Source organism: Calonectris borealis, chromosome 21, assembly GCF_964195595.1.
Source record: "Calonectris borealis chromosome 21, bCalBor7.hap1.2, whole genome shotgun sequence".
NCBI classification, from domain to species: Eukaryota; Metazoa; Chordata; class Aves; order Procellariiformes; family Procellariidae; genus Calonectris; species Calonectris borealis.
The window spans coordinates 396,822-411,646 of record NC_134332.1 but is presented as its reverse complement, the minus strand read 5'-3'; the positions used below and the strand labels follow the sequence as shown (position 1 = coordinate 411,646).

At 65.0% G+C, this 14,825-nt stretch overlaps 3 protein-coding genes across 4 annotated transcripts; all 3 read left to right on the top strand.

Annotated features, from left to right (window-relative positions):
- Positions 1-2,511: 2,511 nt before the first annotated feature.
- On the top strand, positions 2,512-5,427 carry LOC142091530 (lipocalin-like). Of its 2 annotated transcripts, none has more exons than XM_075170961.1 (7): positions 2,512-2,722; positions 3,713-3,852; positions 4,003-4,079; positions 4,245-4,358; positions 4,600-4,701; positions 4,942-4,967; positions 5,266-5,427. In XM_075170961.1, the coding sequence occupies exons 1-6, from the start codon at positions 2,624-2,626 to the stop codon at positions 4,965-4,967; spliced, it is 558 nt and encodes a 185-aa protein (XP_075027062.1). In that variant the 5' UTR covers positions 2,512-2,623; the 3' UTR covers positions 5,266-5,427. The 2 variants fall into 2 exon arrangements, with proteins under 2 accessions (XP_075027062.1, XP_075027060.1); XM_075170959.1 differs by having other exon boundaries at positions 2,545-2,722; positions 5,270-5,427.
- Positions 5,428-6,410: 983 nt separating this feature from the next.
- LOC142091557 (lipocalin-15-like) lies at positions 6,411-8,628 on the top strand. Its single transcript, XM_075170994.1, has 6 exons — positions 6,411-6,506; positions 7,010-7,149; positions 7,362-7,426; positions 7,727-7,840; positions 8,332-8,433; positions 8,550-8,628. Exons 1-6 carry the CDS (start codon positions 6,411-6,413, stop codon positions 8,561-8,563), a joined length of 531 nt encoding a protein of 176 aa, XP_075027095.1. The 3' UTR covers positions 8,564-8,628.
- Positions 8,629-10,241: 1,613 nt separating this feature from the next.
- On the top strand, positions 10,242-13,883 carry LCNL1 (lipocalin like 1). The gene is made up of 7 exons (XM_075170168.1): positions 10,242-10,372; positions 10,668-10,807; positions 11,374-11,444; positions 12,043-12,153; positions 12,714-12,815; positions 13,064-13,089; positions 13,679-13,883. Exons 1-6 carry the CDS (start codon positions 10,277-10,279, stop codon positions 13,087-13,089), a joined length of 546 nt encoding a protein of 181 aa, XP_075026269.1. The 5' UTR covers positions 10,242-10,276; the 3' UTR covers positions 13,679-13,883.
- Positions 13,884-14,825: the final 942 nt, after the last annotated feature.

The window sequence follows — 14,825 nt, the reverse complement described above, 5'->3', positions numbered from 1 at the left end:
GGGGAAAAGCACCATGCCTGGTGCCGTGGGGCCGCGTGGGCTTGGGGGGCGCTGGGAACCAGCGCAGGATCAGCCCTTCCCCTTGGACAAGCCAGGAGATCCCTCAGGGACCCCAGAGGAGGAAACCTGGTGGTCCTCCTGGTCTGAGGGCCTCTGAGGCAGTGAAACACCCCACTCCCTTGTCCCAGCCCTGCGGGCCGCGTTCCCCAAAACAGCTGGACCCCTGCCTGCGAGGGCTTCCCGAAGCCTGCCTGCACCGCCAGCACCCCGCTGGGGTCCTCTGCATGGGGGGGACGTCCTCTGCAGAGGGGACGTCCTCTGCATGCTCTGAGCACGCTGCGGGGGCTGCGGGGGCTGCGGGGGCTTGGACTGGGGGTGCAACCAGGGTAGAGGGGCTGCAGCCCCGGGGTTAACACTGCAGGACCCCTCTCCCCGCGCGTCCAGCCTGGCTGGGGCTGTGCCGCCACGCGCTTGGGCTGGGGTGTTTTGGGCTGGGGTGCCAACTCCCTGGCACAGGCTGGGGGGGGGACGGGGAGCAGCCCCCAGCAGCAGGCGGGTGTGGTGCGGCGCGGCGGCCGCCCCGCAGCCCCCAGGGTGGGGAGCAGCTCTGTGCCCTCAGCGCCGGCGTTTTGCAATCTTTGCGGAAACTGGTAACACATGTTGTTTATCAGGGACTTATGTAAGGGGCCGCCACGTGACTCGCCCGAACCCAGCCCCTGTCCCCGCTGCCCACGTGCGGGGCAGTCGTGTCCGGCCATGCTCGCAGACCCCCCAGGCCGCCCAGTTGAGCCTGGCAGAGTCAGGGTGTTACGGATCCCCGCACGCACCTGCACCCCAGAAGTGGCTGCGCTGTGGGGGGGCCGTGGCAGGGCAATGGGAGGCCCTGGGGAGCTGGGCTGGTCCCTGTGGACCCCCCTGCACCCCGGCTCAGCCCAGCACACGTTTGTCTGGCGTGAACCCATTCCTGGGGTGCGAACGCCCGGGTTGTGCCTAAGGGTCTGTGTCCAGGCCCCGCGGTGATCCACAGCCCGGGCACCTCTGTCCTGCCTGTGCCCCCCAGCCCCGGCAGCGGGCTCAGCCTGCCCCACGCCACCACCAGTGCCCCCGCGTGCCCCCGCGTGCCTCCACGCTCCTGAGCTTGCACCCAGCTTTGCCACCCAGCTCCTTTGGCTGGCCCCCAGCTTTGCCACGCCCAGGAGAGTGGGCACCTCCTGGGCACCCCCTCCTGCTGCCTGGGCAGAACAGAGAGTCGGGGACACCCAGGCAGCAGGGGGGCTTTGTGTCCCGGCCCCAGCGCAGGACTACAGTGACACCCATGGGTGCTCCGAGCCTCTGATGCCCGATGGAGGCACCCTGCACCCCGAGGGTGGGCTCAGACAGGGGCTGATCCCCCAGCCCAGTGTGTAGGGGGGCCCCAACCCGGCTTTTGTGATACTCGGTTCTGCCCGGCTCAGCTTTTGTTTTGTTTTAATAAATCCGTGGAGCTTGGGGCCGGCCCGGCCCCTGGCGCGTGGTGTGCAGGGGCAGGCCGGGCTCGCAGCTGGGTGCGGGGAAGGGAATGTGCTGGGGCAGGCGGGCAGGGTGGGCTGCCAGAGGAAAAAAACCGCTGTTGTGAAAACACGCTCCTTATGTAAAGCGCCTTGGCAGGGCCCTGCTGCGGGGAGAGCCGCCAGGCTGATGCTCTGCCCGGCGTGGCCAGCCCTGCCCGAACCGCGCCAGACCCATGGGTGCTGCTGCTGACACCCAGTGTTCATCCCCAGTCCTCACCCTGTGGGTGCTCAGGGTGTCCCCAAATTAAGGGGGAGGACGTCTCCCAGCCCCTCTTGGCAAAGGGTGCAGGGTGGCATGGAAGGGGATGAAATGCTGGGGGTGCGTCTGGCTGCGTGCTGGTCCCCAGGGAGCTGGGCATCGGGGCTGCCTGAGGCTGGGGTCTGTCTCCCCTAAAACACCCCAGCCCCCCAGCTCGCTGTCAGAGTGCACCGGAGCTGCACCTTGGTGGGACGCACCCCGACGGGTGGTGGGGCCAGCCAAGATGCTTCCTCAGGTGATGCAGGGACTTGGGTCAGTGCAAGGCGGGGGGTCCCGCAGGAGCACCCGAAGGTGTCCACGAGTCCCATGGCTTGGATTGGGACCTGGCAGGCACTTGACATTCCCTCCACCTCGCTTGGGCCCCTCTCTGAGTCTGAGTGAGGCCATCCTGCAAGGACGGGGCAGCCAGCAAGCCCTGGCCCCGGGTCCTGGCCCCCTGCCCGTGCCTGTGGGCAGCCCCAGCCCCAGATGCCTGCACCGGCCCCGGGCTCTGCAGCGCTGGGGGCAGGGACAACTGCCGCGCTGGCTGCAAGCTGTATTTTTGCTGCAGAGCAGTTTGGCACCCCAAAGCAAACATGTCATATCAACAGGAGGGAAACATTTGCAGGTTCCCCCGCCTGCCCTTTGGCTTCAGCGCTCGCCCCTGCTCTTGCTTGCATAACGGCACGGGGGGGAGGCCGGGCTGGCCCCCCTGGGGCCACCGCACAGCCTGCCCATAAATAGGGGCTTGCCTGACTCTCCGGCACTGCAGCACTCTGCCTGCTACTCTTGCTCGGCTCGGCTCAGCTCGGCTCGGCTCGGCTCGGCTGGAGACATGCACGCCACGCTGCTCGGCATCCTGGGGCTGGCCCTGCTCGGGGCACTGCATGCGCAGGACAGCGTTCCCGTCCAAACCGACTTCCAGCAGGACAAGGTGACGCAGCCCGCCCGGCATCACCTGCATGGGGGTTTGGGGTGCTGTGGGGGATACTCGTCCTGAAAATGTGCAGAGATGGTGGTGTGGGTGGATTTGGGGCCAGGCAGACCCGTGCTGTGGGGCGGGTCTGGATGCACAGGGCTTTTATAGGGGGGACTGAAAAAAGCAAGCTCAGTTTGACAGGCAGCACGGAGATGCATGGCCCCCCCCCTACCCAACACGGACCCTACCCACCCCCAATCCAGGGTCCCAAAAAGACAAGAGCTGCTGTGCTGGGGGCTCCCATGCACCCCTCTGCCCTCCCAGCCCCCGGGTGCTGGCATGCTCAGGGTGCTTGCACTCCCCTTCCTCCCTCCACGATGGGCAGGACCCAGAGCAGGGCAGCCCCAGCGCAGGGGGGTTGGGGTCCCAGCCCCACAGCCCTCAGGTCCCACCAAGCTGGGGTAGGGGCCACGCTGCCTGCTCCTCAAGGGAACCCCCTGAAGGGTCCTGGGGGACACAGCCACCCCAGGGAGGTGACGGGGATGGAGGCAAGGATGGGGGATGGCATGTCCTGCCAGGGTGGTCCCAGCACAGCCCAAGGCTGACAGCTTCCCTCTGGGCGCACTGAGACGGTGGCCCCGGGGACCAGGCTGGGACGAGCCATGCTGGCCCCGGGGTCCTGATACGCCCCTGGACGGATGCAAATGGCATCTGAGAGCCAGGTGGTCCTGTCACCCCCTCGGGCTTGGGGCGAAGAGGAAGGAAACACCCCGAGTACCGGGCAGTGAAGGGCACATCGTAAACCAGGGCTTTCCTGGCCGCTGGGTTTTGTGGATGCCGAGAGCTGTAGCAGCTCCCTGGGGGACGAGGACCCCAGGACGCTGTCCTGCCGCGGGGCGCAGGCTGGCAGGGGAGGGAGAGGTGGCCTGGGCTGGGTCTGGCGGGCGGCCGAGGGGTGAGACAGGGTCTGTGCCCGGCCGGCAACTGAGCGGAGGTTGTGTGCAGCTCACGGGGAGGTGGTACAGCATCGGCCTGGCCTCCAACTCCAACTGGTTCAAGGAGAAGAAGCACCTGATGAAGATGTGCACCACAGTCATCTCTGCCACTGCAGATGGGAACCTGGAAGTGACCTCCACCTACCCCAAGTACGGGCATGGGGAGGGGGTGGGTGAGCAGGGGGTGCTACCCCATCCCGGGCTGGGTGCCATGGTGGGCGCTGGTGCCATGCCTGGGGCTCTGTGTGGGCTGGAGCATCCCCCCCGGCCCCTCTGCCATCCTCGTGCTGTGCTCCCCAGGGGTGACCAGTGCGAGAAGAGGAACAGCCTTTACACCAAGACGGAGCAGCCAGGGCGGTTCAGCTACACCAGCCCACGTGAGTGCCCAGCTCCCAGCCCGTCCTCCCGCGGGGCAGCCCCTAACGTGCCCCCAGCTCCCCGCCTGGCCCCGCTGTCGCCTGGCCCTGCTCCTGCCCTCGCCGGAGCGCCTCGGGGCTGGCTCGGTGCCCAAGGCTGAGCCGTGCCTTCCCCGTCCTCCGCAGGCTGGGGCAGCAAGCATGACATCCGGGTGGTGGAAACCAACTATGAGGAGTACGCCTTGGTGGCCACCCAGATCTCCAAGAGCACCGGCTCCTCCACCATGGTGCTGCTCTACAGTATGTCTGCCCCAGGACCCCCGCGCCGCCCACCCCCCAGCACCCCCTGGGATGGTGGGGGATCTCTCCCACGGGAGAAGGGCAGCATCATCCCCCAATCTGGGGTGACCCATGGGACGGTTGGGTTGGGCCCTCCTTCGTGGGGACACTGGCCCTTGCTGGGCTGCCCGTGCCCCGGGGCAGCGTGACCCCTCGCTGGGGGGTGCGGGGGGCCTGCCCCTCACCCTGCTCTCGGCTGCAGGCCGGACGAAGGAGCTCAGTCCTGAGCGCCTGGAGAGGTTCACCCAGTTCTCCAGGGAGCAGGGCCTGACAGACGAAGAGATCCTCATCCTGCCCCAGACGGGTGAGAGCAGCCGGTGGGAGAGGCTGGAGGGGCAGGGGGTCTTGGGGAGCAGGGGGTGAGGTACGCCGGGGGGGCTGAGGGGGAGGACACCCTCCTGCCTTCTCCCTGCCTCCCTGCGGGGCCGGCATGGGGCACACCATGGGCTGCCGCTGGGCAGAGCCCCATGCGGGGTCCCTCGGGGGGGGCAGCGGTCCCCCCAGCCCCTGGAGGAGCTGATCTCCGCTTTTCTTCCTCCTGCAGACAAATGCATGGCAGATGCTGCCTAGGTGAGTCCTGCCTTCACTGGGGCTCAGACCAGCCCTGGGGGGGTATGGGGAGTGCTCAGAGCCGCTGCACCCCGCAGAGCCCCCATCCCCTTCCTGCCCCCCCCCCCCGGCTGCTCCTCTAGCTGGGGTCCCCCTTACCCCTGGGGGGGATCCCCGACCCGTCCCCGTGGGGTGGCTCTTTTGTTGCCGTGGGCCCTGGGTGGCGGGTGCCCACCCACTCAGTGCAGGGCTGGCAGGGCCGATGTCCCCCCGTGTCCCCCCCCAGCTCAGCTGCACTCGCCCCCTCCATCTCTTCCAGGCAGACCCAGCAGCTGCTGCTGGCCAGAGCCCCGAGAGCACCGCAAGCCGGTGGCTGCCCCGTCCCGTCCCCAGCGCACCCCCAGCACCGTAGCAGCCTTCGCTCCCTGGCTTCACACCCCACACCTGTACCCCCATCCCCATTAAAGCCTGTATAAAACCAGCCCCCTGCCCTTGTCTGCTGGGTCGTCGCGGGGGGAGCCCCAATGGGGCGATGGGGAGGGGGAAGCACAGCGGTGGCGGGGGGCTGGGCTGGGGCTGGCCCCGGGGGTCAGGGCTGATCCCAGCTCCGGGCTGGAGGGCCACCAGCTGGGGACCCGTGTGCACTCGCAACCCTGTGCCACAGCGCTGCCTGGCCACCAAACCTGCCCCGTCCAGGGAGAAGGAGCCCCTAGAGCTGGAACCCGCAGGGGGGATCTGCTCTCGTCTGCCCCCTCGGGTACCCTGGGCTACCCCAGCCTCCCTGCCTCAGTTTCCCTGCTGGAGAGCAGGCTGGCAGCATGGGGATGGGGGGGCCAGCAGCGTGGGGCAATTGTGGGGGGGGTCTCTCCAAAAATGTGGGGGCAGGACGGACATGAGCCAGAGCAACGGCTGTGAGTGTTGGATGTAGCTCAGCCCCAGCTGCCCGCCTGCTCTCCATGCCATGAGCCCGGACCCTCACCGGGAGTGGGGTCTGTGCCCACTGCCAGCAGCCTGGGAAGCCACAACCCCTTCTGGGGGACACCAGGCTGCGGTTCAACCCCAGGCTAAAACACCAGCCTAACCATCCTCCTCCTCAAGGCAGGATCCGTCCCGGCACTGCCAGACCCTGGGGCCAGTGGGCAACAGCCAAGAGTGGGGCACTGGGGGCACCCTCATCCCCCTCCCCAGACACAGCACCAGGCACGGGGCATCGCCTGGTCCCCGACGTGCTCCGGGCTGGGTCTCACACAAGGCTGCATTCATCCGGGACTGGGCAATTAGAGAGGGAAGGGGCCAACGCTGTCACCTAACACGGGTACAAGTTATCCCTGCTCTTGTGTAACCTGTTGCATAAAGTGGGGGCGGGCAGGGGGTGCTGCCAGTGGTGGGGGCTATAAAGGCGGGTGTGGGAAGAGGCAGGTCTGTGCAGCCTCTCCTGTCCGCATCCAGCCCCCGGGAGCAAGGATGACGGCGGTGCTGCCCAGCCTGGCGATGGCCCTGCTCTGCCTGCTGCAGGCAGGGGCCGAGGTCCCCGTGCAGCCGGGCTTCAATTCGGAGAAGGTAACGGCACAGGGTGCCAGCCCGGCCGGTCCTGCCTGGGCTGGAGGGGCTGGCGGGGGCAGGGTGCCTGTGCTGCATCCCTGGGCATGGCCGGGCACCCCCAGGCACCCCCCAGTCCCAGCACCAGGCCAACTGCCAGGAGGGTGCACATGCCTGTGCAAAATTGGGTTAGTCCTGGCCAGCTCCTGCCCGCTGTGGGCAGACCCAGCGGTGGCCCCGCTGTAGGGGCACAAACACCCTGGGCCACGGTGCCCCAGAGCGTGCGGCACTTCCCCGGGGAACATGGGCCAGATGCTGTGCCCACCCTCCTGGCATGGGGCAGGGCAGGGTGTTCTGCACGCAGGCAGGTGGCATGTCTCCGTGTTAGGCTGGCTGATCCCCACAGAAGGTGGCAGGTCCCCCACCGCAGGCTGGCAGGTTCCTACAATAGGCTGGCAGGTCCCCCTGGCAGATGGCAGGTCCTCACGGCTTTCCCAAACCCCACTGGTGATGTCCTGCTGCAGTTTGCAGGGACGTGGCATGTTGTAGCTGCCTTTTCCAACTGCTCCGATTTCCTGAAGATGAAGGACGTGATGATGTCATCCATCACCACCATCAGCTTCACACCGGAGGGTGACCTGGACATGAACGTTATCTGGCCCCTGTGAGTGCCCACCCTGCTCACCATGCCCCTCTTGGGCCAGGGGACTCCCCTCCCCAGCGAGGCGGCTGGGTGAGGAGCATCCTCCCACAGACCCTCTGCCCCGCGGCACCCGGCCCTGGCACGTCCCCCGGGGCAGCTGCCCTGCCCCGCCACCCCGCTGTCCTCCCACGTGGCATCCAGCCACGTTTGCCGTTTCCATTTTCCCTTTCCAGGCCAGACAGATGCCAAAAGGTTGAGCTGCTCTACCACCAAAACGGGCAGGCAGGGCACTACGTGGGTACGTGTGGGCAGGGGGGATTGGAGCCGCAGACACTCTGTGCGGGGGCATCACCAGCCTCCCGTGCCCAGGGAGCAGTGGGAGGCGGGTTTGGCCCCTCTGCCTCCATCGCTCGGTGAGAGGTCGTGCTGCGGGTGGGCGCCCGGCTCCGTCAGATTGCACAGGGGTTCCCTTCTCATCCCCCCGCTTAGGGAAGTCAAATCTGGGGCTTGGGCCCTGAGCCGTGAGCCCTGGCGGGGGCCGCGGAGGTGCCCAGGCTGTGCCGCGTTGCCCGACTGGGCACTGTCTGGGGTCCTTTAGCAGCACAAGGGCAGAGGGACACGCGTGTGGTGGAGACGGACTACAGCAGCTACGCCGTCACATACGAGATCCTGCGGAGCGAGCATGAGTTCAGCATCGGGATGCAGCTCCTCAGTGCGTATTGGGAGTGGGGGTGGGCACCCACAGCCCCCCGGGGCAGGAGACAGACACCAGTGGGGAGCAGTGGCTGGGCTCCTCACCACTGCCACGGGCCACACATTGGCACCCAACGTGCTGGCACCCAGGCACACCCAGGGAATTCATTTTGGGGTGAATGAAACCTTGCACCAAAAAAATTCCTCGTTTATTGGGGTCTGGACTGAAGCCCCCCTGCAATGTGCCAGTCTGGCTGCAGACCCCCAGCCCCACCAGCTGCCCTGTACACCCCAGGTGGGTGGGTCGCCCATCCCTAGGTGCTTGTGCCCCTTTGCTGCCAGCCAAGGGCAGCCGTGGGGTGCCCGGTGTCCACCCTGCACCTCCATGGTTTTGCCTTTGCCCTTCCCTGGGGTCCCATCGCTGCCCCGTGGGAGCCAGACACCCGGCGTGGGGCTCGCTGCTGGGTCCCCCCGCACCCACCAGCCCCCGCTTTGGGTGTCTGGCTGCAGCGAGGGAGCAGGACGTGAACCCCCAGCTCTTGGAGAAGTTCATAGAGCTCATCCCCACCATGGGCCTGACCAAGGACATGCTGGCTGTCCTGCCCAAGACGGGTGAGTGCCAGGAAGGTGCGGGGTGGCACGCACGGACCCTTTGCATGGGGATGCTGGGTGGGGGGGCTCAGGGCACTGCCCGTGGCACGCTTACCCCTCTCTTTGCTTTTCAACAGATAAGTGCTCCTAGGCCATCAGGTGAGTGTGGCCAGGGGAAGCCAGGTCTCCCTCCTGGCATGGCCTGGGCTGAGCAGGGACTCACAGTCTCCCGGGGAGCCCCCCGCCTGCCTCGGGGTTCTGTGTGACACCGTCTTTCTCCTGCTCTAATGGCTCGTCCGTCTGCCCTGCCTCCCTGCAGCCGAAGGGGCAAACGCCAGGGCTGTGTGTCCTCCAGATCTGGTGGAAACCAGGCTCTGCTCTCTCCCCTGTGGTGCCCCTTCCCGTCCTCCCCGGCCGGGCTCTGACAGACCCGCTGTCCCGCGCCAGGATCACACTCGCTCTCCGAAATAAATAGGTGCAGAAACTGCCTCAGAGCTCAGTGCTTTTGTTGGCAGGAGCAGGGGTGCTGCCAGGGTCCCCAGGCATCCTGAGCCCAGTGGTCCTGGATCTGACCCTTCCCCTCAGCACCCCACGGTCCTTGGGGGGCTCCTCTGCTGCCTTTTTTGCTGCGCCCAGCGTGGGGATGATGGAGAACAGAGGATGGGGAAGGGGCAGTTGCCAGGGGTGCGGGCAGGGGAGAATCGCGCAGCTCGGCTGGGTGGGCAGCAGGTCTGGGCAGCCAGGGTTAAGCAGTCAGGCTGCCCAGCCCTGCCTGCACGGGCTCCCAGCGTGCAGCTCGTCCCCAGGACACCCTGTTCCCTGCTCAGCCCCCACCCCCAGGGCCACCCAGGCCGGAGCGGGGCTGCGCCGTGGCTGCCCAGGGTATATGCATGGCAGGACTGGGACCCCCATGCCTGTCTCCTGGCCCCCTTGGTGCCCTCATCTGCCCACTGACCAAGGTAGGATAGAACCATGCTGCAATGAGCCCCAAGGGCAGTCAGCGCCCTTCCTCCATCCCCCTCCACCTCCTGCAGAGCGGAGGCAACCCCTGGTCCCCCCTACTGCCCCCCTGCCCTGGAGCGAGGCACCCTTGGTGCCCAGCCAGGCGCGGGGCTGCAAGGAAAGAGCATGGACCCTTTCGGGACTGTGACACCAGGAGCCCGCCGAAGCGAGGGCACAGGGGACGAGGGACAACACACCCTGGGAAGGAGGGGACACACTCCCACAGTGACATGAACTCCATCCTCTGCCTGCCCTCCGGGTGCGTCCCGCTTTGTGAACCCCGAGTGCCCCAGAGCGGGTGGGTGAGCCTGCACGGGCATGATGGGGTCCTGCCGGCAGCGTGCGGGCGCTTGGGTTTGGGCACCATTCCCGTGGCAGCCTCAGGGCAGATGCCAGCCTGGCCAGAGGGACAGGTCACCGAGCCCCTGCGTGACGGGTCACTGGGTGACAGTGCCGTCACGGCCCATGCCGGGAAGGACCTCCCCGCTCCTCCCGGCAGCCCTCCGTCAGCCAGCTGTGAAACAAAAGCTGTCTTTGTTCTTTCACAAGCAACTAAAGAAACCGGGAAAACCCCAAATTTCAGCACTGGTACAACAGCTCCTGCAACCCCGCTTCTCAGCCTCTTCCCGAGGCTTGCAGGCACTTCCCGTCTGCCGCAAGACGGGCGGCTGTTTACCGTGGGGTGACTTCAGCCCTTCGAAACCACCACCTCGCCCAAGCCAACACCGGCAGCGTTATCCATGCAGCTCGGCACGCAGCAGCGCCGGGGCGGGCGGAGGAGGGGAGAGCACAGCGCTATAAAGCCGGCAGCCCTGGCACCGCTCTCCACCCTGCTGGCGAAGTCGGAAGAGGCTGCGGCAAGATGAGGACCGTGGGGCTGAGCCTGGGGCTGGCCCTGCTCTGTCTGCTGCATGCGGAGGCTGAGGACCTCGGGGCTGCGGGGCTGGACAAGAGCAAGGTGATCCGCAGCATCCCAGGGAATGGAAGGTGGGAGTGTGGCCTCCGGTCACCAGGGTGGGGACTGGAGAGGTGTTTTGGTACTGGGGACAGCTGGGGACACCACAGTCACTGCCGGCTCTGCTGTCACACCCAGGTGAGGGCAGTCACCCAGCGCCAGTGCAGGTGCCCCAGCAGGGATTTCAGTGCCTGGAGGGGATGCGGGCGTCCCATTGCCTGAGGTGTCCTGGCTCAGTCCCCGAGGAGGGGACAGCCCCTGCCTGCTCCTCTGGACTCACAGCCTGCCCTCGCTGCAGATTGCAGGGAAATGGTACATCACTGCTCTGGCCTCCGACTCCGAGGGCTACCTCCAAAGGAAGGATGAGCTGAAGATGGCGATGGCCACCATCGCGGTCCTGGGGGAAGGCGACCTGAAGGTCTCCTTTGCCATTCCCACGTAAGTGCCAAGCGCTTTTCTCCACGGGCTTCACTGACTGACCCCCTCCCTGGACTGTCACTGGTGGGTCTCCACCTGGGTGCCTTCACCCAGCACCCACCAAAGACCTGGGCAGGACCACCAGCCCCGTGGTTTAAAACAGAGGCCCAGAAGCTCTGCATCGTGGGGACCCCTTCTTCAGGGTAGGCCAGGCAGGCTCAGGGCAGCACCAGCCAGGAGCGGTCCCACCAGAGAGGCTGCTCCCAGCAGGGGTGCAGCAGGGTGATAAGGGACCCTACGATCAAAGCTTTCCCAGCAGGACCAGCCTCATCCCAGAAGCTCAGAGCATAAGCAAGGGAACAACTGTGTGACCCCACAGGACGATCCTTGGGTGCCAGCTCTGTGCCCTGCTAACCCAGGCACCCATTGCTCCAAGGGTGGCATCTGTCTCTGCCCTGCCCTGGCCATGCCATCCCATCCCTGAACAGCAAGTCCCACGTTTGGGGTAGTGACCCTGGAGCCAGCGTCCCCGGGCGAGGGAAGGGGGTCACTTCACCCCAGCCGGAGCATCCTTCACTGTTTTGCAGCCCAGAGGGATGTAAGAAATCAGATTCGATCTACAAGCAAACAGGCATCCCGGGCGAATACTACAGCTCCGGTGAGTGGGGGGAGCCCGGCCCCCGGGACGGGGTGGAGGCACTTCCCATCATCCATCTGAAGCAGCTGGTTGTCCCGGGGTACCTGGCCCTCAGGGGTGCCTGCCTTTCCAGAGGTCCTGGGTGGGATATCCCTCTGCGGCCGGTTGCCAGCTGCACCCCAGGGTGGGTCCGTGCCACGGCTGGTGTCCCACCAGCGTGACGGACCACCCCGCTCCCTCCCTCTGGGAAGCTGCTCTGGGATAAGGCAGGTTCAGACCAAGCTTAAACCCTGGGGAAAAGCAGGTTCGTTCTGCAAAGGGGCTGTGGGTGGATGTTCCCAGCCCACGTGTTAGTCTGACACTGGCCGGGCTACTCCGCTGTCTGCAGCGACCATCCCCAGACCCTCCTGTGTTCACGTTGCCATCCCTCGCTCTGCTGTGATCTGTGGGCTCCCCCAGGCTTTCAGAGGAGCCTTAGCAGAGGGAAAAACAGAAGAAAGACAGGCTGGGTGGCCCTGGCCCCTGGCATCCTGATTCACACTCTTACAGCCCTTTTGCAGTGTGGGGGTTCTCAGGAGGGGGTAATCAATTTTTTGCTTTCCTCCATGCCCTTTTGCAGAGAGAGGCAATAAAACGGTGCAGGTGGTGGACACCGACGGCAAAACGTACGCGGTTATTTTTGCCTCCCGAGTGAAGGACGGGAAGACCTTGCGGATGCTGAGGCTTTACAGTGCGTAGCCAGTCGCGGTCTGAGCGGGGTGAACAGCTGGGAGGTGTCAGGGTGCTTCGTAGTGCGAGAGGCCAGGGGTAAGGGGCCCGTGGGAGAGACCCCCTCCTCACCGCCGCCCTCCTGCCCTGGGCGGGGTGCAGAAGTGGGGCGGGGGCTGCTGCGTGTCCCCTGCGCAGCAGGGGAAGGGGCAGCGATTTGGGGCTGGCAGGGGAGGCTGGGGCTCAGGCTTCTGCACTGTGCTGGGAGTCCATGGCCTTGGGTGAGTCGCTTGGTGAAACGGGGCGAGGAGCGGGGGTCCTGCTGCAAGGGGGGCAGGAACGGTGGGGATGGGAACCAAGAGAGGAGACACTGCTGGTGCCAGGACCTCCGCTTCGTCTTGTCCCCCGGCAGGGGTGTCTCTTGTGCCTGGCCACCACTGCTCTCCAGGATCTCTGCCACTGCCTCCAGCCTTCTCCCAGGGACCGTTATCCATCCTGCCTTGGCCTGGGCACGCTCGCCAGCTGCCCAGGAGATGCAGGGACAGGCCACAGCCTGGAGCTAACTTGTGTCTTTGCCTTTAGGCAGAACCCGGGAGGTGAGCCCCAAAATCACAGCGCTGTTCAAGAAGATTGCGAGGGAGAAGAGCTTCACTGACAAGATGATCAGGATGCTGCCCAGCCAGGGTGAGCACTGCCCAGCACCATGTCGGGCTGGCTTGGTTGGTACGGGGAGCCAGGACGTTCTGGCAGGGACCAGCTCAGCCCATCACTGCCACCACTTTGTGGTCTGAGCTGGCAGGAGAAAGCACTCTGGCTTGGCATATCATGGCTTTTGCCTTGCTCAAGTTCATTCCTGGGTTATTTATTTTGGGTGCTAAATGGGACTAGCCAGACCACAGCCCCGGACTCAGCCTTTCTCTTTATTTTCACAGAGGAATGCAGCCTCGATGAAGCATAGGTGAGCTGTTGCAGTGTAACACGGTGTTTGCAATGTCCTCAGCTGGAAGTTGCCCTCCTTGGTGCCCCAGCAAGGGCCACCATGAACTCCTCAAATTACTCTGGGGGCCGAGTTGTTTGAACCTGTGCTGGAGCTCGCACCCAGGTAGGAGTGCTCCCTTTGGAGCTGCTCTCCGGCGCAGACCCCCAGGGTGCAGCTGCCCGGCGGTGAGCAAGGAGCACTTGAACCGAAACCACCGGTTCAGTGGAGAAGCAGCTGCAGAGCTCATCCAGCAGTGAGGGCCGGGTCACCGGCTCTTGCCAAAGGGACTTTGGGGTTTGGACCAGCAAAACTATCCAGAAGTTGGGTTGATGTCTCACCACGCAAAACGTGGTTGTTGTTGGCCCACCCTGGCATGTGATTTCCCACCACACCGGTACACATTCAGTTTAAGGGTTAGCTAGAAATCCATTGCTGGAGGTGGCTTACCCTACAGAGCTGGGGAGAACTGGAAGAGAACGCACTGATCCTGATGGAGACTCCTGCCTGGCCCTCTCTGTTGGCCTCCTCGCCTCAATTACTTAGCCCACCTCTCCTGGCTGTTTTCTAGGAGGTGCAGGCTGGCTGGTGGATGCTCCTGCTGAGCGATGCAAGACCCACGCTCTGAAGCTCCAGGCTGCTGCTCTGGCATCCCTCTTCCGAGCTCGGTGGTTAAGGCTCTGACACGTCTGCTGATCCTCCAGCGCACAGTCCCTCCTTTTTGCCAAATAAACAGAAACTCACCCCGGAGCTTGGTGTAACTGACTGGGGAGAAACGGGGGTGCTCAGGCGTGTGGTCCCTTCTGTTGTCCTCCTGGGGTCTGTGGATGGTGAACAGCCAGGAGTGATGCTGGGCTGAGCTCACCTAAGTGAGGGCATTTTTGGAGCCCACCAGGATTTTCCCTCCTGAGTGCCTCCCACGGGGCAGGACCATGGCCAGGCAGAGGTGAGGCAAAGGGTGCAGTGAGGCTGCAAATCCCAAGGGCATGAGGGGCTGGGTGGAGAAAGGCCATGGGATTTGGCCACAGAAATTGTGGTTGGAGTTTGGAGGGCTGCGACCACTGCCACCATCCAACTCACCTTCCCTCTGCTTGCCCTACTGCAATTGTAGCCCTCCACACCCCTGGAGCCCCGCTCGCCCACCAGCTCAGACGGCCAAGGCTGGAGCAAGACTCAGCTTTGGGACCTCTCAGCCCGTAGTGCTGCAGGGCTGGTGGAAGGTGGAAGGTGGAAAGTGGAAGGTGGGTGTCTGAATCCTCCAGACCTGAACCCAGAGAGCTGGCGCGGGGCTGCGGGTGGTCTCTGCCCCTGGGTACCGCGCAGAGAAAGCCCCCACTGGAGTCAGATTGTCTGGTGGTGGTGGACATCTGCCTCCGGAGACTGTCTTCCTTTGAATTTATATTTCTGAAATCCCACCCCTTCCTTCCCGTCCTGCTCTGTTCAGCTCCTTAGATCCACCCAGGAGAAACCACAGCCTGCCTAGGGTAACCCGTGTCCCCAGCGAAGCCCTGACACCTCATGCATGCTCATCTCCAGGGCTCGGCCAGCGCTCGCAGGCACTGAGATCTGGCAGGGTGTGAAGCAGCTTGTGCCTCTCCTGGAAAAGGAATTTCCTCCAAAATCCTCTCTGCTGGTCTTTCTACCCTGCCCATCCCTGGCCAGTCACCCGGGCATTCATTTCAGCCCGGGGTCTGCCTCGCTGCTGCGTGACGGTAGCA

What these genes read in the sequence shown, in the direction of transcription:
- LOC142091530 (XM_075170961.1), top strand. Translation starts at nt 2,624, where the DNA reads ATGCACGCCACGCTGCTCGGCATCCTGGGGCTGGCCCTGCTCGGGGCA. An exon ending in CCGACTTCCAGCAGGACAAG is followed by an intron (nt 2,723 to 3,712) that starts GTGACGCAGCCC and finishes GGTTGTGTGCAG; the next exon opens with CTCACGGGGAGGTGGTACAG. An exon ending in GTTCAGCTACACCAGCCCAC is followed by an intron (nt 4,080 to 4,244) that starts GTGAGTGCCCAG and finishes CGTCCTCCGCAG; the next exon opens with GCTGGGGCAGCAAGCATGAC.
- LOC142091557 (XM_075170994.1), top strand. Translation starts at nt 6,411, where the DNA reads ATGACGGCGGTGCTGCCCAGCCTGGCGATGGCCCTGCTCTGCCTGCTG. An exon ending in ATGAACGTTATCTGGCCCCT is followed by an intron (nt 7,150 to 7,361) that starts GTGAGTGCCCAC and finishes TTCCCTTTCCAG; the next exon opens with GCCAGACAGATGCCAAAAGG. An exon ending in CATCGGGATGCAGCTCCTCA is followed by an intron (nt 7,841 to 8,331) that starts GTGCGTATTGGG and finishes GTCTGGCTGCAG; the next exon opens with CGAGGGAGCAGGACGTGAAC.
- LCNL1 (XM_075170168.1), top strand. Translation starts at nt 10,277, where the DNA reads ATGAGGACCGTGGGGCTGAGCCTGGGGCTGGCCCTGCTCTGTCTGCTG. An exon ending in GTCTCCTTTGCCATTCCCAC is followed by an intron (nt 10,808 to 11,373) that starts GTAAGTGCCAAG and finishes ACTGTTTTGCAG; the next exon opens with CCCAGAGGGATGTAAGAAAT. An exon ending in GCGGATGCTGAGGCTTTACA is followed by an intron (nt 12,154 to 12,713) that starts GTGCGTAGCCAG and finishes CTTTGCCTTTAG; the next exon opens with GCAGAACCCGGGAGGTGAGC.